The sequence below is a fragment of the Parambassis ranga genome, chromosome 22, assembly GCF_900634625.1.
Source record: "Parambassis ranga chromosome 22, fParRan2.1, whole genome shotgun sequence".
NCBI lineage: Eukaryota > Metazoa > Chordata > Actinopteri > Ambassidae > Parambassis > Parambassis ranga.
Window position 1 is genome coordinate 14,116,722 of NC_041042.1, and position 22,073 is coordinate 14,138,794.

At 41.2% G+C, this 22,073-nt stretch overlaps 2 gene segments (V, D, J or C); both read left to right on the plus strand.

The window, feature by feature from the left end:
• Nucleotides 1–5,555: 5,555 nt before the first annotated feature.
• On the plus strand, nucleotides 5,556–16,331 carry LOC114428111 (Ig lambda-2 chain C region-like). The segment is given in 3 exon segments: nucleotides 5,556–5,562; nucleotides 15,010–15,044; nucleotides 15,763–16,331. A coding segment is annotated over 1 exon segment (312 nt).
• A 2,962-nt stretch (nucleotides 16,332–19,293) lies between these two features.
• Nucleotides 19,294–20,470, plus strand: LOC114427810 (immunoglobulin lambda constant 3-like). The segment is given in 3 exon segments: nucleotides 19,294–19,317; nucleotides 19,414–19,492; nucleotides 19,999–20,470. Coding segments are annotated over 3 exon segments (420 nt in total).
• The last annotated feature ends 1,603 nt before the right edge of the window (nucleotides 20,471–22,073 follow it).

Genomic DNA, 22,073 nt, shown 5'->3' on the forward strand with positions numbered 1-22,073 from the left:
CATGATCACATTTTCTTTTGGTGTTATTTTGGGACATTTTTCATCAGTGTTAATATGTGTGTGTAGTGCTTGGTGAGGTTAGTGTCAGCTCTGTGTTCAGTGGTCTGTGTCAGAGTCTCTTCCTCTTCAGCAGCTGCAGTCGGTTCCTGCTGTAACAGCTCAGTGTCTCTGACTGAGGGAGGTTTTTGTACGACTGTGAATCTTGAAGAAAACTCACTTGTTGTTTTTTTACCCAAATAGACGACTAACTTTGGAGCTTGTCCAGGTTTTTGCTGATACCAGTGCACTCTACTATCTCCATCTGACCAAACATAAACTGCAGGGTTGGTTTGACAGGTCAGAGTGACAGAGGATCCAGGTGAAGATATAATGGCAGCAGGCTGAGTCACAGTCACTTCACCTGTAGACCCTGTAAAAATACATGTTAATAAGCAAATAAATCATGACTCTTACATGTGTTCAACTAGAAACATTTTCGAGTGTCAACCCTGACCTGTGAAGCAGCAGCAGGCTTAATAAAGCTTGCAAAGATAAATAACACGATGAAGAGTTTTGTCCTTTTTGTCTGATTTGGATCAGTCAGAAATATGATGGTTTCTACAACAACTGAAACTCCTCCAGATCTGAATGTGAATTTCCATCAACATTAAAACAGCAAAATAAAGATTTGTTTTTATTTCTGAAAATATATGCGTTACGGCCGCAGAGGTCCATAGGAGAGAGAGTGACGTTCTCCCTGAGTCTGTGTGTGTGTGTGGGAGGCTATTCTGTGAATGGGACGGACTCGATATATAGATTGCCACACACCTGGAGCTTCTTCAGGAGTGGCTCGTGAAAGTGCCCGCACTAATGGGAATTCGTCTCGTCAAGACGGAGATGACGTAAAAGGCCCGCGCCGACTGAAATTCTTTGGGAGAGACTGTAGCTGTGTCTCATTTCAGGGTCTGCATCCTTCGGAGTGCGCATTTTAAGGCCGCTTACGTCACAAAGCTGCGCGAAGGCTGTCCCAATTCGCCAAAAGTCGAAGGGTCCTTCAAATGCGTCCTCCAAATGCGTCCTCCTTTTGCCTGAATTTGGAGGACGCATCGCTACCATCCTTCGTGGCCTTAAATATCCCACAATGCTTTGCGGGCCTACTTTTTGTCCAATAGTACAATGACGGACCAAGCGAGCGGCAGCGGCACCGGCAGGAGTGCCGAATTCACATTTAAATGTAAGTAAAGGGCAGTAGTTGGAGAGTTTTAAAATGCTAGTAGTGACAGCGGCATTAAAAAAATGAGTTTTATATTTACAAACATGACGTCCTGTTGATACGAGGCGCTGTAAACTAAACGTTTTGATTGAATGTTGTTTTTTGTTGTTTACTGTAGTATAGTATAAAGTATAGTTCACGTGAGGAGCAATATTATCGTTATTATATCAAACGGTCATTCTGCCTGTTGGCATTATGTTGTAGGAGGAGCAGAGAGAAACAGAAGAAACCTGACAACTGATAACGGAGGAGATGAGACTGGAGAGAGAGAGAGAGAGAGAGAGGGAGAGAGGAGAAAGAACGGACAGACCTCAGCTCATACAGAGGATGGTGGACAGCAGTGATTTTATGTTCTGTGTTATTTAAATGTTACTTATTAAATTGTATATTAAATCGTTCTTGTCTCTGTGTTCTTAAACTCTTCTAACCTTGTTACATTATGTGTTTCATTACCTATTTATAATTTAATAAACTTTTGAACAACTTCTCAGTGACACAGTAAATCATTTATTGTTCTGTTATGTACAATATTTACAAAGACACAGTTTGAACATTTCTAACTATTTACCAGTGGGCATTATGAAAATGTACAGTTTATTATTTATAAAAGATCAGCAGAAAATACTATTCACAAAGAACATATATATAAATGTTTGGCTGAGCAGGAGTCCTTGGTGCTGCTGGACTGGATGATGCCACGGTGAAGACCTTGGAGTCCTCTGGCTGTGAGTGGGACATCATCTGGGGGAGGGGGGTGTCTGTCTCCTCTGTCCACCACATCGTCCATCAGGGTTTGCAGAGCTGACGATCGGCGGCTGCCATGTTACTAAAGATGTTTTTAAAAAGGGCAAAAATAAAAATAATAACTTCAACAGAGTGGCTTCCAAAGCAGCTTAAAATATGAAAAGCTATAAAATATGTATCCTCACCCTCCAGAGGTGATGATGGTCAGTACACCTCCTCCAGGACAGACAGCTGGTCCTGCAGGGAGCCCCACTCTCCTCCACCCAGCAGTAATTCTCTGGTGCAGTGACAGACCTGATGCTTAATGACACATTAAAGCAGTGGTTTCAGGGTTATTTGCAGGGTTCTTACACATGTAGCTATTTAATTTAAAGTATTAAAATTACAAACAGACCCTGTATCAAGTCTTACAATTGAATAAAATATAAATTACATTTAATCATATTTGTCTATCTACTGGTTATATATCTAGCGTTTGCTCAGTAACCGGTATATTAATTATGATCAATAATATGGTTAAACAGCAGCTTACCGTCACCTCCCCACTGCGCTCTCCCAGCCTGAAGAAAATGAGCCGTCACAGGTTTTGCTGCCGCTGGAGCCGCCTCTCCTCTTCCTCCAACAACAAATAAATATATTAAAATATTCCAAATTTCTAAATCCACACTGTTGTCCCGCTTGTTGTGTAGTCCGTGTTGTGTCGCTGTGACTGCTTTTGTTTTTCCCGGGGCAAAATTTATGACGTCACGCCACAATCAGGAAGTGCTTTGAAGGCCAGACCGTCCCATTTACCAACGGTGGAGGATCCTCCGGAGGATCCTCAGGAGGACGCGGCCTCCTGAGACCGCCCTCCATCCTCCGAAGGATGCAGACCCTGAAATGAGACACAGCCTGTGTGTGTGTGTGGGAGGCTATTCTGTGAATGGGACGGACTCGATATATAGATTGCCACACACCTGGAGCTTCTTCAGGAGTGGCTCGTGAAAGTGCCCGCACTAATGGGAATTCGTCTCGTCAAGACGGAGATGACGTAAAAGGCCCGCGCCGACTGAAATTCTTTGGGAGAGACTGTAGCTGTGTCTCATTTCAGGGTCTGCATCCTTCGGAGTGCGCATTTTAAGGCCGCTTACGTCACAAAGCTGCGCGAAGGCTGTCCCAATTCGCCAAAAGTCGAAGGGTCCTTCAAATGCGTCCTCCAAATGCGTCCTCCTTTTGCCTGAATTTGGAGGACGCATCGCTACCATCCTTCGTGGCCTTATATATCCCACAATGCTTTGCGGGCCTACTTTTTGTCCAATAGTACAATGACGGACCAAGCGAGCGGCACCGACAGGAGTGCCGAATTCACATTTAAATGTAAGTAAAGAGCAGTAGATCGAGAGTTTTAAAATGCTAGTAGTGACAGCGGCATTAAAAAAATGAGTTTTATATTTACAAACATGACGTCCTGTTGATACGAGGCGCTGTAAACTAAACGTTTTGATTGAATGTTGTTTCTGGACTGTTTACTGTAGTATAGTATAAAGTATAGTTCATGTGAGGAGCAATATTATCGTTATTATATCAAACGGTCATTCGCCTGTTGTCATTTTGTTGTAGGAGGAGCAGAAGGAAACAGAAGAAACCTGACAATTGATAACAGAGGACGTGAGGCTGGAGAGGGAGGGAGGGAGAGAGAGAGAGAGAGAGAGAGGGAGAAAGAACGGACAGACCTCAGCTCGTTGAGAGGATGGTGGACAGCAGTGATTTTGATGTTCTGTGTTATTTAAATGGTCACTTATTAAATTGTATATTAAATTGTTCTTGTCTTTGTGTTCTTAAACTCTTCTAACCTTGTTACATTATGTGTTTCATTACCTATTTATAATTTAAGTAAACTTTTGAACAACTTCTCAGTGACAACAGTAAATCATTTATTGTTCTGTTATGTACAATATTTACAAAGACACAGTTTGAACATTTCTAACTATTTACCAGTGGGCATTATGAAAATGTACAGTTTATTATTTATAAAAGATCAGCAGAAAATACTATTTAATATATATAAATGTTTGGCTAAGCAGGAGTCCTTGGTGCTGCTGGACTGGATGATGCCATGGTGAAGACCTTGGAATCCTCTGGCTGTGAGTGGGACATCATCTTGGGGAGGGGGGTGCCTGTCTCCTCTGAACCACATCGTCCATCAGGGTTTGCAGAGCTGACGATCGGCGGCTGCCATGTTACTAAAGATGTTTTTAAAAAGGGCAAAAATAAAAATAATAACTTCAACAGAGCGGCTTCCAAAGCAGCTTAAAATACGAAAAGCTATAAAATATGTATCCTCACCCTCCAAAGGTGATGATGGTCAGTACACCTCCTCCAGGACAGACAGCTGGTCCTGCAGGGAGCCCCACTCTCCTCCACCCAGCAGTAATTCTCTGGTGTAGTGACAGACCTGATGCTTAATGACACATTAAAGCATTTAAAGTATTAAAATTACAAACAGAACCCTGTATCAAGTCTTACAATTGAAGAAAATGTAAATTACATTTAATCATATTTGTCTATCTACTGGTTATATGGCTAGCGTTTGCTCAGTAACTGGTATATTAATTATGATCAATAATATGGTTAAACAGCAGCTTACCGTCACCTCCCCACTGCGCTCTCCCAGCCTGAAGAAAATGAGCCGTCACCGGTTTTGCTGCCGCTGGAGCCGCCTCTCCTCTTCCTCCAACAACAAATAAATATATTAAAAATTCCAAATTTCTAAATCCACACTGTTGTCCCGCTTGTTGTGTAGTCCGTGTTGTGTCGCTGTCGCTGCTTTTGTTTTTCCCGGGGCAAAATTTATGACGTCGCGCCACAATCAGGAAGTGCTTTGAAGGCCAGACCGTCCCATTTACCAATGGTTGAGGATCCTCCGGAGGATCCTCCGGAGGCTGCGTCCTCCGAAGGATGCAGACCCTGAATTGAGACACAGCTTGTGTGATGGTGCACACCTGTGTGGCTTCAGTTCTTCCCCGCGCTACAAATTATATTGTAGCATCCTTGTGTTTTGAGAGGGAGCTTTCTCTGTGACTACAACTTACAACGACTGTGTGTAGTGTATGAAAATTTGGTTTTCCTGTCGTCGGTTTGTGTGTGCTGTTCCTCCCGTGTGTGTGAGAGAGTTTCGCTCTGACTGAGTAGATTTAATTTCATTGTTTGATCTGTTTGTTTTTCGCTCCTTGAGTAGGTTTTAGTTGTTTGTTTGATTCTACTGTAGTAGTAATAGTGACTTTTGATTTCTATTTATTCCTCGTTGTTTCGCTATTTCCCAGCAGGAACTATTGTTCTCGTTTTATTTAATGGTTGTCAGGTTTGTTGAAAACCTGTGTGTTTCGTTTGTAGTTTAAACCAACAGTAAAGAAATAGACATTTGAGTTTGGCCTTCCATTGCTTTATTTTATCTTTATTCTTATGTTTACATCCTTTCTCAACCCCTAGAGAGCTGGGGACGTAACAATATGTGAGCTGATTCTAATACAGTATTTTTAAAATGTTCTTATATTTAATTTTTCAGTGTGTGTGTAGTGCTTGGTGAGGTTAGTGTCAGCTCTGTGTTCAGTGGTCTGTGTCAGAGTCTCTTCTTCAGCAGGTGCAGTCGGTTCCTGCTGTAACAGCTCAGTGTCTCTGACTGAGGCAGGTTTTTGTACGACTGTAAATCACTGTGTGAACATGTGAGCACTGTTTATATAATGGTAACTCTGGCAGTAGTAAACTGCAGCATCTCCAGCCTCAACTCCACTGATGGTCAAAGTGAAGTCAGAGCTGCTTCCACTGCCACTAAACCGAGCTGGTGTTCCTGATTCACGTGTGCTTGCAAGTCTTATCAGGAGCTTTGGAGGCTGTCCAGATTTCTGTTGATACCAGAACATGTAGTGACCATTAGCACTGTGATAATAAACATCTGGGCTGGACAGACAACTGATAGTGACAGTGGATCCTGGAGTAGTTGTCTTTTCTGGAGGCTGAGTCACAATCACCTGACCGCTGCATCCTGCAGACAAAATCAAATCATCCATTTATCAGCAGAAATAAAGGAGAGAAAAGGCAGCACATCATGTTTGAAAATGTCTCTGAGTGAATGAACCTGTGAAGCAGCAGCAGGTCAGAGTCCAGAGGAGGATGCTGATGAGAGTCATGCTGGTTGTGCTTCCTGCTGTGTTGACTGACAGATCTGAGTCCTGCAGTGTTGACCTGACAGGACTATAAACCTTCTCAGTTCTCTGGAGGATCAGCTGACCATGCAAAGCCTCCTCTCTATGGAAATGATGTCTCTGCTCTCAGCACACTGAACACAGCGTGGATCAGAAAAAGTTTAGAAAATTGCTAATGGGAAATTAAACAATATTCAATGGCATGAATAATAATACACAAAGTTATAGCAAAGATTTCTTTCAATTGAGTTGAATCATTTTCATTGAAAATAATGGAGAACAGGTGGAGAACAGTTTTGCTCAAAAAATGTTCTTCTTTCTAAAACATAAGTTAGAAAGTGTTTAATTTCAGTTTTATTTATGTTCATTGTGTTTCTGCTTGGTGACTCTGGTGTTGTGTTCACTGGACCAGTTTTCCTCACCACAGTCTCTCCAACAACACTCTGCACCTGCAGCCTTCAGTCACACTGAGGGAGGCTGTTGTACATCTCTAAATCACTGTGTGAACACATAGCTACCATGATAGCCCAGACAGTAATAATCTCCAGCATCTTCAGCCTGAACTCCACTGATGGTTAAAGTGTATGAAGAACCAGATCTACTGCCTCTGAACCGAGATGGAGTTCCAGTGAACAGAGTTGATACACTGTATATAAGAAGTTTGGGAGGCTGTCCAGGTTTCTGAAGGTACCAACTGAGATCAGCACCAATATTTGAACTCCCTGTGGCGCTGATGGTCACAGTCCCTCCAACACTGACAGACTTGGATTTATCAGTCTGAGTCAGAAAATTGTTGGCAAACGACTCTGAAATCAGAAATGTAACATACACTTTGAGAATCAGCAGTTGAGATGATCATAAATGAGAGAGATGACAGCAAACATGAAGAAGTGATGATTTAACAATGTTAGAGAAAAGTTCAAAATCTCTCACCCTGACTCAGAAAAGCCAACATGACAATCAGAGCTATTGGAAACATGGTGCTGATGCAGTTTTCAGTGTGAGGGCATGAAAACAGTTCAGAGTCTCTGTGACAGAAGAACTTAAACTCTGAGGAGCAGTGATGCAGAAACATCATGCAAAACACATTTAAAGAGGCAAACACACACCTGCTGTAATGAAACAGAGAAACCAGAGGTGATCTGAGGGGAGACTTCATGTATTCAGGCTCATTTGGCCGTTAGAGTTTCTTTAAACTTCATCATCGTCATGATTAAACTGGTAATGAATCTACATCCAGGACAGCTGCACTAGTATCCACTGATTAACTGCACTGACTACATGAAGAAAACATTACTACAAGTTCTCTCCATTTTGTTTAAGAATATACTTTCAGTCCTCATATTACTGTCATGATCATGTGTTCTGTTCTAGTTTTCTGATTTAATCTTTAGTTTCTTGGTTATGTTAGTGTGATTGTACGCTGCTCAAAAAAGTAAAGGGAACACTAAAACAACACAATGTCACTCCAAGTCAGTCACACTGAAATCAGCCTGTCCAGTTAGGAAACATTGATTGTGAATCAGTTTCAGCTGCTGTTGTGCAAATGGAACAGACAACAGGTGGAAATGAGAGGAAATTATCAAGACAAGCCCTATAAAGCAGAGGTTCTGCAGGTGCTGACCACAGACCATTTCTCTGTTCTTATCCTTTCTGCCTGATGTTTCATATAGTTAGCCTTAAACATAGTGTGTAAGGCTGGTAGGTATAGTTACAGTCGCGTCAGCCACAGGTATAACAGGTGTCATAGGGCTGATAAAATCTTAACTTTTAGCACAGCTATGCTGCTCTAGGCCATGATCCACTGAGCAGTTTCTCTCTCACACTCTGACCTCTCCTCTACTCTCATTATTCTGGCTCATACTGGTAATATCATCTCATAAACTGTTTGCTGTCTTTCCCGTAGTTTTGTGCCTCGTTCTCTCTCTCTCTCTCTTTACAGGTCTCAGTCCGTCCCCTGAACTCTCCTGTGCTCACTGACTTCACTAGCCCTTGCTACTCATCTTTGTTTTAATTACTATCAAATATTACTAATACTATTACTTATTACTATTATTGCTTATGGACTGACGATATATATATATATATATCCATTATAATATAATCACTGTTTCATCTTGCTTGTCATGTTTGCTCAAGCGGCAACCTTCGGGGCTCAAAGTGGAAGCCCATGCGGAAGTGTCAAAACTTGTAATTCACGCTGCAACAGCTGGGGGTTGGCTCCAAAAGCGAGTAATTTCCCATAGACTCCCATGTTAAAATGGCCGACTTCACAGCAGAAATTAACATGTTTACGGCCTGGTACAAAAAACCACTCTGGTCTCAGATGATAGGTTCTCTTCTAGTGTCAATTGTAGGGGGGGTGAATTTTTTTACAACTCACTCGTTTCAATTGTATTCGGACTTAAAATTACGCATAATTATGGGCGTTGCCGCTTGAGTGACAGACAGTTGACGTATCACAGCGTGAGTTTCCTGCTCCCACGATCGCCCGCCCCCCTAAACCCCGCTCGTGCTCCCCCTGTTTGTCCATATTTGAGAGTTTTGGCGGACTTGACGCTGTCAACATGGCGGCGGTCATCACGTCCCGGAACCTCCCACCGAGCCTCAAAACGGCTCTTCAGAAACAAACGGGTGACGTCACGGAAGCTCTGTCCATAGTTTTTACTGTCAATGTGTTTGCTGCATGTTTGTTCCTCTCTCTCTCTCTCTCTCTCTCTCCTTCATCCATGGAGCATGAAGAAGATACCAGGAGACAGGCCAGTACACCAGGAGACGTGGAGGGGGCTGTAGGAGGGCAACAACCAAGCAGCAGGACCTCTACCTCCTGCTTTGTGCAAGGAGGAACAAGAGGAGCACTGCCAGAGCCCTGCAACATGACCTCCAGCAGCCACTAATATATATGTTTCTGTGCAAACTGTCAGAAACAGACTCCATGAGGGTGGTATGAGGGCCCGACATGCACAAGTGGGGCTTGTGCTTACAGCCCAACACCATGCAGGGTGATGGGCATTTGCCAGAGAACACCAAGATCACAGGAACATCAAGAACATGCCCAGGGGTTGTAGGGAGGTCATAGCCTAACCCTAGCCTAACCCTTTTGTACTGTCACCCTGCTAGACTGTCTTCTGTGTAAGACCAAACCTCTTTTTTGAATTAAACTTTGGATTATTGTCGATCACTGAATCCTGATCCTCCATTTGGGTCCTCTCTCCTGAGACATTCTTGACAATTATCTTAAGATTTCCAGCTGCTGATTGCAGCTTTACATATGGTTGGATAGAAGAGAAACACAACATGATGTGTGTAGTTCACAGTGATGATATTTTATTGTGGTGTTATTTTGGGACATCCCGTCTAATGAAATTGATCTGATATTATTTAAAAATTAAAACTTTGTCAGTGTTAATATGTGTGTGTGTAGTGCTTGGTGAGATTAGTGTCAGCTCTGTGTTCAGTGGTCTGTGTCAGAGTCTCTTCCTCTTCAGCAGCTGCAGTCGGTTCCTGCTTTAACAGCTCAGTGTGTCTGACTGAGGGAGGTTTCTGTACGACTGTAAATAACTGTGTGAACACCCAACCACTGTTTATATTATGAAGACTCTGGCAGTAGTGATCTGCTTCATGCAATTACTGTAAACACACACAAACATTCATCTAAATAAAACTACAGCTGGTCATAAATCTGTGTATTTATGTTTATTTTTAAATGTTTTATTCATTCATAACCAACACCAAACACAGTTCAGCATCCGGTAGTGGTGCTTCTGATAATTGTAAAAACATGATGAAGATCATTAATGATTGATTATAAGAAACAGAGGGTGTGTTTCAGTTTTATTTATATTCATTGTGTTTCTGCTTGGTGACTCTGGTGTTGTGTTCACTGGACCAGTTTTCCTCATCACAGTCTCTCCACCAACACTCTGCACCTGCAGCCTTCAGTCACACTGAGGGAGGTTTTTGTACAGCTCTAAATCACTGTGTGAACACTCCACTACCATGATAGCCCAGACAGTAATAATCTCCAGCATCTTCAGCCTGGACTCCACTGATGGTTAAAGTGTATGAAGAACCAGATCTACTGCCTCTGAACCGAGGTGGAATTCCAGTGAAGAGAGTTGATGCATAATATATAAGAAGTTTAGGAGGCTGTCCAGGTTTCTGAAGGTACCAACCTAATCTGCCACCAATATTTGAACTCCCTGTGGCGCTGATGGTCACAGTCCCTCCAACACTGACAGACTTGGATTTATCAGTCTGAGTCAGAAAATTGTTGGCAAACGACTCTGAAATCAGAAATGTTGCATAAACTATGAGAATCAGCAGTTTAGATGATCATAAATGAGAGAGATGACAGCAAACATGAAGAAGTGATGATTTAACAATGTTAGAGAAAAGTTCAAAATCTCTCACCCTGACTCAGAAAAGCCAACATGACAATCAGAGCTATTGGAAACATGGTGCTGATGCAGTTTTCAGTGTGAGGGCATGAAAACAGTTCAGAGTCTCTGTGACAGAAGAACTTAAACTCTGAGGAGCAGTGATGCAGAAACATCATGCAAAAAACATTTAAAGAGGCAAACACACACCTGCTGTAATGAAACAGAGAAACCAGAGGGGACCAATATCAAGATCATAAGGTCAGAAAGGAATTACACATTCACAAGTAAAACACAAGATGGCAGCAGCAGTGATTTAGTGTTGACAGGTCTGGTTACTAATCAGCCAATGTTTTAGATGAGAGCAAAATAAGTTGTATGTGTTGATGTCTCTGACTGTTGTTGGGATATTGTTCCATTCTTGAGAGGCTTTGACAGAGAAAAAAAATTCACTAAGAGGATATGGGGCCATCCCATGTATGATTTTGTATGTCTAACAGGCATTCGTATACTTAATAAGATTGTCCCAACTTAGAAGACTGTGTTTTGATAGAATGGAGCAGTGGTGAAAGTGTTTTGGTTTCTTTTGGTACTTTGATTGTCTGCTTGTATAAGGACTGTAATGGTATCAAGGTGGTCGGGTTAGTCTGGAACCAGCTTGTTAGACAATAAGTGAAATGAGAGAAAATCATTAAGCGTATGAATGTTTTTTCAGCTTGGATGGACATGGAATTTCTATCGGAAATTAGCTAGGTTAAATATTACTTTTTTACAGGTTTGCTTTACGTGTGAGTTTGGAGTCCAGGTGGATGCCCAAGTACCGTATTTGAATTCTTGGACAATTTGTATTTTTTCTCCTGACACTATAATGTCTGCATCTTTGGTTACTTTACGCGATTTAGTAAAAAAACATACCTACAGTTTTGGAGACATTAAGTTGTAGACAGCATTGATTTAACCAGTTTGTAACTTTGACCAATGCATTTGTGAGTTTGGCAGCTACCTCAGTTTTTGAAGACCCGTGTACATACAAAACTGTGTCGTACATCTGAATATTAACATTCAGACATATCAATGGCAGGTCATTAACATACATGCAAAAAAAGGACCGGAGCCCTGCGGCAAGCCAGTCGACCCAGAGAGAGGCTCAGATTGACTATTTGCAATGCGGACTGTTTGTGAGCCCTGGGAAAGGTAAGAGTGAATCCATTTATTGCACTGTCTGAGAGATTAAAAGTGGATAATTTGGCCATTAGGATCTGGTGGTTTACTGTATCAAATGCCTTTCTGAGGTCAAGAAAGACTGCCCCTACAGTGCTATTGCTATCAAGTAGTGACTTGATTTTTTCAATGAGATGACAATTAGAATGGAAACCAAATTGAAGTTGATGAAGATGAAAGGAGCTATTGGTTCAGTGGTCTTTGATTTGTTTGCATATCCATTTCTCGAATCTTAGACATTACAGGCAAAATACTAATGGGTCTGTAATTAGAGATACATTGTGGATTTCCTGATTCGAAAATAGGTGATACAATGGTTTTCCATGTGGTTGGGAACTCTGCTTGGCATATGGATTGATTCATGATTTTTGTGATCGGACTGATTAGTGCTGAACTGACATTTTTTTTAGTTGTGTCCATCCCATACATATCTTTAGATTTGGATGGTTTAAGTTTTCTTATAATTGATTCAGTGTTTGTTTCACCAGGTACTGTTGATGGAACTTTACACATCTCAACATTTACAGAAGGAAAGCCTTTGGCTTTCTTCGGGTTACCTCTTGCCTCACTGATTATGGTCAGAAAAAAGTTGGCCCTAGAATGATCACAGGGCTATCGGACCACAATTTAGTACTTGTGTCCAGATATCCCTGTGATCATGTTTAGAGATTTTGTAATTCTTTCCGGTCTATTGCTAAATATCAAGTCAATCTGAGTTTTACATTCAATTTACCCAATTTACATTCATATCCCCCATTAATATTACTTCCTTGTCAAAATTGCTGTTTGTCAGCATAGTTTGTAAGTTTTCATAAAAATCAATATTGGAGTTCGGAGGGAGATATATTACCAAGATTGGATTCTGTTAAAATGTGCTGAGTTTTGTCTGATTTATGTACAAGGCTTCTTATATTAAGGTGTCCCCCAAATAATCCCCTAGGTTTCATTTTGGAGTCACATATTATTTTGGAATGGTCTGGAAGATTTTCCACTTCTTGTTTTTGACAACAGCTGGGTTTGTGTACCATTTCTGGTGTTGGCACTTTTCTCTTCCGGGTATAATTGAGCTATTGTTTTTGAGCATGCAGCTCCCCACAGGTAGACAAGTCCGTGTCAGCCACCGCCGGTACAACAGCGCTCGTCAGACATACAAGATCATTCAGGTAAGATTGTTGCCCATTTGTGTAATACATATTACATAATGAGCCTACCTGAAAGTTATAGGTGGTACTCATGCTGTGCATGGACGTGGTGGATCTGTCCTATGGTTGGTTGTTGAGCGGGCCAGGACAATTGTGGATGTCTCCAGATAGCAAAAGGAACATTGATATAAGGAACGCGAGGCTTTGTGGTGGCTTTAGTGTGGTCTTGTGGCGCATTCCTCGACTGGAGAGGTGCAGTTGTATGAAGGTTGCAGTCAGGATTCCCCAGTCCAAAATGTTCGTTTATGTGGTGTGTCAATAGATAAATCACGGACGGCTGTTTTGTATTGAAGTTACGTTCATCGAAAAGTTGACCGGTGTCGGTATAGCTAAAAGTATTTACGAGCAGCACATAGAGAGCTACAGCTACACCTGTCGCACCTGGTGCCACGATCTTGGTTCTCAACTGATTGCTCATTGTCAGCAAAAGAGAACCTCTGTCTGATGGTCTTCCCTGCCCTGGTGTATTTGATGTGCGTGTCTCCTCTCACTCTTTGCCAGATCGTCTTGTGTGTTGCTCTGAGTGTTTCTGGATTGTTTTGCTGTAGCTTTGACCTTCTGAACTCTGTCACATGTGGATGTTATCTTTCTGATTTTGGATACTGCTAACAATCTGATTCTGATCTAGCCTAACCTCTTTCGTACTGTCTCCCTGTTAGACTGTCTTCTGTGTACCAAACCTCTTTTTTGAGTGAAACTTTGGATTATTGTCAATCACTGAATCCTGATCCTGCATTTCGGTCCTCTGTCCTGAAAAATTTCTGACAATTATCTTAAGATTACCAGCTGCTGACTGCAGCTTTACATATAGTTGGATAGTAGAGAAACTCAACATGATTGTGTGTAGTTCACAGTGATGACATTTTGTATTGGTGTTATTTGTGTAGTGCTTGGTGAGCTTAATGTCAGCTCTGTGTTCAGTGGTCTGTGTCAGAGTCTCTTCCTCTTCAACAGCTGCTGTCGGTTCCTGCTGTAACAGCTCAATGTCTCTGACTGAGGGATGTTTTTGTACGACTGTAAATCACTGTGTGAACAGAGCAGCATTGTTTATATAATGGAAACTCTTACAGTAGTAAACTGCAGCGTCTCCAGCCTCGACTCCACTGATGGTCAAAGTGAAGTCAGAGCTGCTTCCACTGCCACTAAACCGAGCTGGTGTTCCTGATGCACGTGTGTGTGCATATTTTATTAGGAGCTTTGGAGGCTGTCCAGATTTCTGTTGATACCAGAACATAGCGTGATCTCCATCATCGTAAACATAAACAGCTGGGTTTGTCATACAGCTGATAGTGACAGTGGATCCTGGAGTAGTTGTCTTGTATTGAGGCTGATTCACAGTCACCTGACTGCTGCATCCTGCAGACAAAACAAATCATTCATTTATCAGCAGAAATAAAGGAGAGAAAAGGCAGCACATCATGTTTGAAAATGTCTCTGAGTGAATGAACAAGCAGCAGCAGGTCAGAGTCCAGATGAGGATGCTGATGAGAGTCATGCTGGTTGTGCTTCCTGCTGTGTTGACTGACAGATCTGAGTCCTGCAGTGTTGAACTGACAGGACTATAAACCTTCTCAGTTCTCTGGAGGATCAGCTGACCATGCAAAGCCTCCTCTCTATGGAAATGATGTCTCTGCTCTCAGCACACTGAACACAATGAGGGACACAACACCAGGAGGAACACTGTTTGGATTTCATCTATTTATGATTTTAATAGAACAGAAGAAAACATTTTAGAAATATAAAGGAGCATTTACACATTATTTTTTACACCTACTGTGGATTTAATGTAATCTGTTTAAAAGGAATCTTATTATTGTGTCTCAGTTCTCCACAGTCACAGTGAAATCTTTAAAATTGTCTTAAATTATGAAACAATTTAAATTGGCTTTAGTGAAATCGTTTTGTTTATTAATAAAAGTGTGGACTGTAAAGTTTCACTGAGAAAAAGGTGCATTTTCAGCATTTAGCAGCTTGTTCACAGTGCAGGAGGTTTTTGTACAGCCTCTTAATGAGTTTGTATCACTGTGGAGGACTTTCGGTGGAGGAACCAAACTCATCATTCACTGTAAGTATGAAAACTTTTTTATTTTCTGTATCATGAAATATTGTTAAAAAGACTGATTATGGAGGAAATAGATATAAACATTTTATAATTTACACAAATTTATATCATTTGTGGGTCCATAAGACCATTATTTTGAGCAGAGTAGAGAAATATAATGATGTAAAAAATTTTAATTTTCCTATTTTATAATGTTAAATATGAATCAGTTCATCAAATCTGATGTTCATGTTTATAAGAAATAAGTCAGTTAAATGTAGATCCACTGCATCAGTAGTTTGTGTTCACATTTCGTTAGCTTGATGTGGTGAAAAGGAAGTGAAACACACAGATGACAAAGTCCTTAACTCTGTAAAAACAGTTATTTTCTTCATAAAGGAAGTTGTTGCTGTACCAGTTTTTATTACTGTTAATGATCAAAACCTGCCACTTTAGTGTTGTTGAAGTTTTGTTTCATATTTGTGTGTCAGTCTTATTATTTCATGATGAAGAACACAGTGGAAGATTCAGACTTTAAATGGTTAAATCACACAAATGTTCACATGTTGTTTAATCTGCATCATTCCCTCTCATTCCTCTCCTCCTCTGTCTGATCACAGTGTCATGCACACAGCTAGTCCACAGTGCTGTTCCCCTCTGTTATGTGTCTGTCTCATGTCCAGCTGTCTGTCCCACAGTGGAAGTTAATGTGCTCCTTGTGTGTCTCTGCTCTCCCCTCCAGCTGGTTCCATGGTCAGGCCCACAGTCTCTCTGCTTCCTCCCTCCTCCCAGCAGCTCTCTGGGGAGTCAGCCACGCTGGCCTGCACGCTGACCGACTACTCTCCTCAGGGAGCCGTGGTGACCTGGGAGGTGGGTGGCACAGAGCAGAAAGAGGGGGTCCTGAGCAGCTCAGAGGTGGAGAAGAGCGGACGCTACAGCAGCAGCAGCACCCTGACCCTGAGCAAGGACCGCTGGTTGAATGGAGACCAGTTCTCCTGCAAGGTGCTCCATCATGACAACACCCAGACCAAGACCATCCAGATGAGCCAGTGTAAGGGCTAGAGGGGCTGACCAAAGCCCAGGACAGGAGGTCTGTGTGGGTGGAGCAGGAGGAACACACCTGCTGCTCTGATCAATATGAATGTTTGCAGAGGAGACTGAAGCTTTGTGTGACAGAGAACAGCACTGCTGTGAAGTGTTGGACAGCAACAACTTAGAGAGTAATATGTGTAGCTCAGCAGCTGGATGTCTGTGTGTTTAATAACTGCCATGATGATGTTTGTGCTTAATAAAGCTTGCAAAGATAAATAACATGATGAAGAGTTTTGTCCTTTTTGTCTGATTTAGATCAGTCAGAAATATGATGGTTTCTACAACAACTGAAACTCCTCCAGATCTGAATGTGAATTTTCATCAAAATTAAAACAGCAAAAAGAAGATTTGTTTTTATTTCTGAAAATAAATGTGAGCTGGTTCTAATATAGTGTTTTTAAATCACATCAAATCAAATCAAACTTTATTTATATAGCACCTTTCATAAAGTATACTATAACACAAAGTGCTTTACAAAAATAAAATAAGACCCAAGACACAAATACCCAAAATATATACCAAGCACACACACACACACCCATACACACTTCTACTTAAATAAGGAACAAAACAAAAACAGGATACAAAAACAGGATAAAAGGATAATAAGATACGGAACAAGGACACGCCATCATGACTTGTAAGGTTTGCAATGTGAGGAGACACTGAGGAAATTGAGATACCCATTAGAGAAATCCAAGAAATTAAACACTCTAACAAACGATAAAACAATACAACTTAAAATGAGCTAAAAGTATTAGCAGACCTATGCATAAAATAAATAAGTAAATAAATAAAAATTTTCATAAAATCTGATTAGTTTAAACCACATAAAATAATAAGAATATAGCTTGGCTAGAGCTAAATAATTAACAGTATCATAATTAAGTAATAGTTAAAAGGCCAGTGCCAGAGGACCTGAGGGGTCTAGAGGGTTCATATGTTAAAAGCAAATCAGATAAATAAGATGGGCTAAGACCATGAAGAGATTTATAAACTAGTAAAAGGATCTTAAAATCAATTTTGAAGCTGACAGGAAGCCAATGCAGAGACTTTAAAATTGATGTAATGTGTGCTCTCTTCCTGGTCTTAGTTAGCAGGTGTGCAGCCGAATTTTGTAGTAGCTGTAGACGGTTTAGATTCTTTTTTGGGAGACCAGAAAGAAGAGCATTGCAATAATCTATTCTAGATGTAATAAAAGCATCAGTGTCTCTGCATTGGCTTGAGAGAGGAATGGTCTAACTCGAGAGATGCTTTTAAGATGATAAAAAGTAGTCTTGATATGAGGTTCAACACTAAGATCTGCATCGATGATAACTCCAAGGTTTTTCAATTGATGAAGAGGATTAGGTTAAAAAGGGTGGGGCCTAAAACTGAGCCTTGGGGTACTCCAGAGGTCAGTCTATAGCTTTTGGATGAGGATTGCTTTATGGTGATAAAAAAATCTCTATCTGTGAGATAGGATTTAAACCAGTTAAAAACAGTACCAGTAAGGCCAACCATACCATGAAGTCTGTTCAAAAGAATTTTATGGTCTACTGTGTCAAAGGCTGCACTTAGGTCAAGTAACACAAGGACGGAGAGGTTTCTCATGTCAGCATTTACCCTGAGATCCTTTTTATTAGTCCTAAAACCTGACTGAAATTTCTCAAATATGTTGTGTAAGGTTAAAAAGTTGTTTAATTGATTAAAAACAAGTTTCTCTAAGATCTTACTTAAAAATGACAGGTTGGATACTGGTCTGTAGTTGTTAAGAACTGAAGCATCTAGATTACTCTCCTTCAGAACAGGGGTCACCACAGCTGTCTTAAGGGATGAGGGGAAGACACCTGTCTGGAGAGAGCAATTCACAATGTTCAGTAAATCGTCTTCACAAGAGCTATAGACAGTTTTAAAAAAGGAAGTAGGGATGGGATCTAAAAAGCAAGTTGCAGAATTTAACTGTGAGGTAACATCCCTGAGCCTTGCAGCATCAACCAGGACAAAAGTTCCCAGTGTTTCCTAACAAGCAGACAATGCTTCAGGCAGTTTAAAATCCAAGACATGATGGTAACACAGGTTTGATCTGATTTTATCTATTTTGTCCCTGAAGTGGGCTGTAAACTCCTCACACCTGGCAACAGAGGATGTAACATATGTAGAACTGCTAAAAACTGTGTTTTTTTAAATTGTATTTATCAGTGTTGATGTGTGTGGTGCTTGGTGAGGTTAGTGTCAGCTCTGTGTTCAGTGGTCTGTGTCAGAGTCTCTTCCTCTTCAGCAGCTGCAGTCGGTTCCTGCTGTAACAGCTCAGTGTCTCTGACTGAGGGAGGTTTTTGTACGACTGTGAATCACTGTGTGAACACATAAGCACTGTTTATTTTATGAAGACTCTTACAGTAGTAAACTGCAGCATCTCCAGCCTCGACTCCACTAATGGTCAAAGTGAAGTCAGAGCTGCTTCCACTGCCACTAAACCGAGCTGGTGTTCCTGATTCACGTGTGCTTACATATCTTATCAGGAGCTTTGGAGGCTGTCCAGATTTCTGTTGATACCAGAACATAGCGTGATCTCCATCAGTGTAAACAAGTACCGCTCGGCTGGTCCTACAGCTGATAGTGACAGTGGATCCTGGAGTAGTTGTCTTGTATTGAGGCTGAGTCACAGTCACCTGACCGCTGCATCCTGCAGACAAAAACAAATCATCCATTTATCAGCAGAAATAAAGGAGAGAAAAGGCAGCACATCATGTTTGAAAATGTCTCTGAGTGAATGAACCTGTGAAGCAGCAGCAGGTCAGAGTCCAGATGAGGATGCTGATGAGAGTCATGCTGGTTGTGCTTCCTGCTGTGTTGACTGACAGATCTGAGTCCTGCAGTGTTGAACTGACAGGACTATAAACCTTCTCAGTTCACTGGAGGATCAGCTGACCATGCAAAGCCTCCTCTCTATGGAAATGATGTCTCTGCTCTCAGCACACTGAACACAGTGAGGGACACAACATCAGGAGGAACACTGTTTGGATTTCATCTATTTATGATTTTAATAGAACAGAAGAAAAAATTTTAGAAATATAAAGGAGCATTTACACATTATTTTTTACACCTACTGTGGATTTAATGTAATCTGTTTAAAAGGAATCTTATTATTGTGTCTCAGTTCTAAACAGTCACAGTGAAATCTTTAAAATTGTCTTAAATTATGAAACAATTTAAATTGGCTTTAGTGAAATCGTTTTGTTTATTAATAAAAGTGTGGACTGTAAAGTTTCACTGAGAAAAAAGTGACTTTTCAGCATTTAGCAACTTGTTCACAGTGCAGGAGGTTTTTGTACAGCCTCTTAATGAGTTTGTATCACTGTGGTACACTTTCGGTGGAGGAACCAAACTCACCGTTGACTGTAAGTAACAGAAATCTCTTCTTCATACAACATGTTACATTTTTGTGTGTTTTTGGTTCCAATATTAAGATTTATTTAAAATATATTTGTTTTAAATATTTATGAAATTGTAATTTTTCAAGCCAAATCCTCAATATTAGCAAAATTCTTGTCATGTTTTAATCTGTTTGGGAGCATAGTTTAATTATTAAATGATAATTAATGAAAATTAAAAAGCCCCATGTATTTGATTAAAAATAACAATAATTCTTTAAGTGAATTCAGACCTTTCATGGTTCAGTGTTTGTTCATGTTTAGGTTAAAGGAAGTGAAAGAGAGAAGTGTTAACTGTCTTCACATGAGTGTAAAACTGTGTAAACATCATAAAATCATCATCTGAGTTATTCAGTTTCACACATGATGAAACATGTGATGGTGTCATCAATAATCATCAATAATCAACCTTTCAAAGTGTTTAACCAGCTCTCATTCTCTTTTGTCCCATCTCCCCCCTTTCTTCCATCCAGTGGGGGTGCAGCGGCCCACCCTGACCGTCCTCCCCCCCTCCAGAGAGGAGCTGGAACAGAGCAGTGCCACACTGGTGTGTCTGGCCAGCGGAGGCTTCCCCTCAACATGGACTCTGGGCTGGAAGGTGGGGGACAGCAGCAGGTCCTCGGAAGCCTCACAGAGTCTGGAGGTCCTGGGGAGTGACGGCCGCTACAGCCGGAGCAGCACCCTGATCCTGACTGCAGAGCAGTGGAGGCAGGCAAGCTCAGTGAGCTGTGAGGCCAGTCTGAGTGGACAGAGCCCCGTCACTGAAACCCTGGACCGCTGCTCAGTGTAGAGCTTCAGCAACACTTCCTGTCTGGAAATGATGCTTTTTATATTTCTGCAAACTGATGACTCTGTCTTTATGTTTAAGAGGCTGATGTCTGTTCATGATCTGCTTCATGCAATTACTGTAAACACACACAAACATTCATCTAAATAAAACTACAGCTGGTCATAAATCTGTGTATTTATGTTGATTTTTAAATGTTTTATTCATTCATACTTATTCAAAGCAAACACAGTTCAGCATCCAGTAGTGCTGCAGTGTCTTGTTCTGGTAAATGTAAAAACATGATGAAGATCATTAATGATTGATTATAAGAAACAGAGGGTGTGTTTCAGTTTTATTTATGTTCATTGTGTTTCTGCTTGGTGACTCTGGTGTTGTGTTCACTGGACCAGTTTTCCTCATCACAGTCTCTCCACCAACACTCTGCACCTGCAGCCTTCAGTCACACTGAGGGAGGTTTTTGTACAGCTCTAAATCACTGTGTGAACACTCTGACACCATTGTGGTAGCCCAGACAGTAATAATCTCCAGCATCTTCAGCCTGAACTCCACTGATGGTTAAAGTGTATGAAGAACCAGATCTACTGCCTCTGAACCGAGACGGAGTTCCAGTGAAGAGATTTGATGCATAATATATAAGAAGTTTGGGAGGCTGTCCAGGTTTCTGAAGGTACCAACTGAGATCAGCACCAATATTTGAACTCCCTGTGGCGCTGATGGTCACAGTCCCTCCAACACTGACAGACTTGGATTTATCAGTCTGAGTCAGAAAATTGTTGGCAAACGACTCTGAAATCAGAAATGTAACATAAACTTCGTGAATCAGCAGTTTAGATGATCATAAATGAGAGAGATGACAGCAAACATGAAGAAGTGATGATTTAACAATGTTAGAGAAAAGTTCAAAATCTCTCACCCTGACTCAGAAAAGACAACATGACAATCAGAGCTATTGGAAACATGGTGCTGATGCAGTTTTCAGTGTGAGGGCATGAAAACAGTTCAGAGTCTCTGTGACAGAAGAACTTAAACTCTGAGGAGCAGTGATGCAGAAACATCATGCAAAACACATTTAAAGAGGCAAACACACACCTGCTGTAATGAAACAGAGAAACCAGAGGGTTTTGTCCCCATGAACGTCCAAATGTCTTCTTCTGATGATGATGTCACCCTTTGCTGACACAGGATCTGAGCGATTTTTATGTTTTTTCATGATTGTTTTGTTGTTTGTAAAACAGATGAATGTCTAATCAGATATACAAAGCTCTTAAGAGGACATTGACATAAATGTTTAGACATGTAATATTTTGATACATGTTTTATTACTTGTTGCACAGGTTGCTTCATATGTTCATGCAAATGTAAGAAACCTGGCTGCAGGTCATAGATTCACATGTTTTTTAATGCCAAAGTGGTTTTAGTGAGCAGTACAGAGAATATTGATGATTGTATTTATCAGTCAATATTGGGATTTTAACATGTGACTGGCAGGCCTCAGTCTGTCATAATAGGGAACAGCACTTTAGCCAGTATCATCACAAACATTGGCTGTGTCCTCAGTCCCATCCTCTACACCCTGTTCACCCATGCCTGCGTGGCCTCCCAGACAGACAACATCATCCTGAAGTTTGCAGACAATACCGCCAGGATAGGTTGCATCACGGGCAGGGACGAGACAGCCTACAGAAGGGAGGTGGCCTCTGGTGACATGGTGTGAGGACAACAACCTCACCCTCAACACAGACAAGACTAAGGAGATGA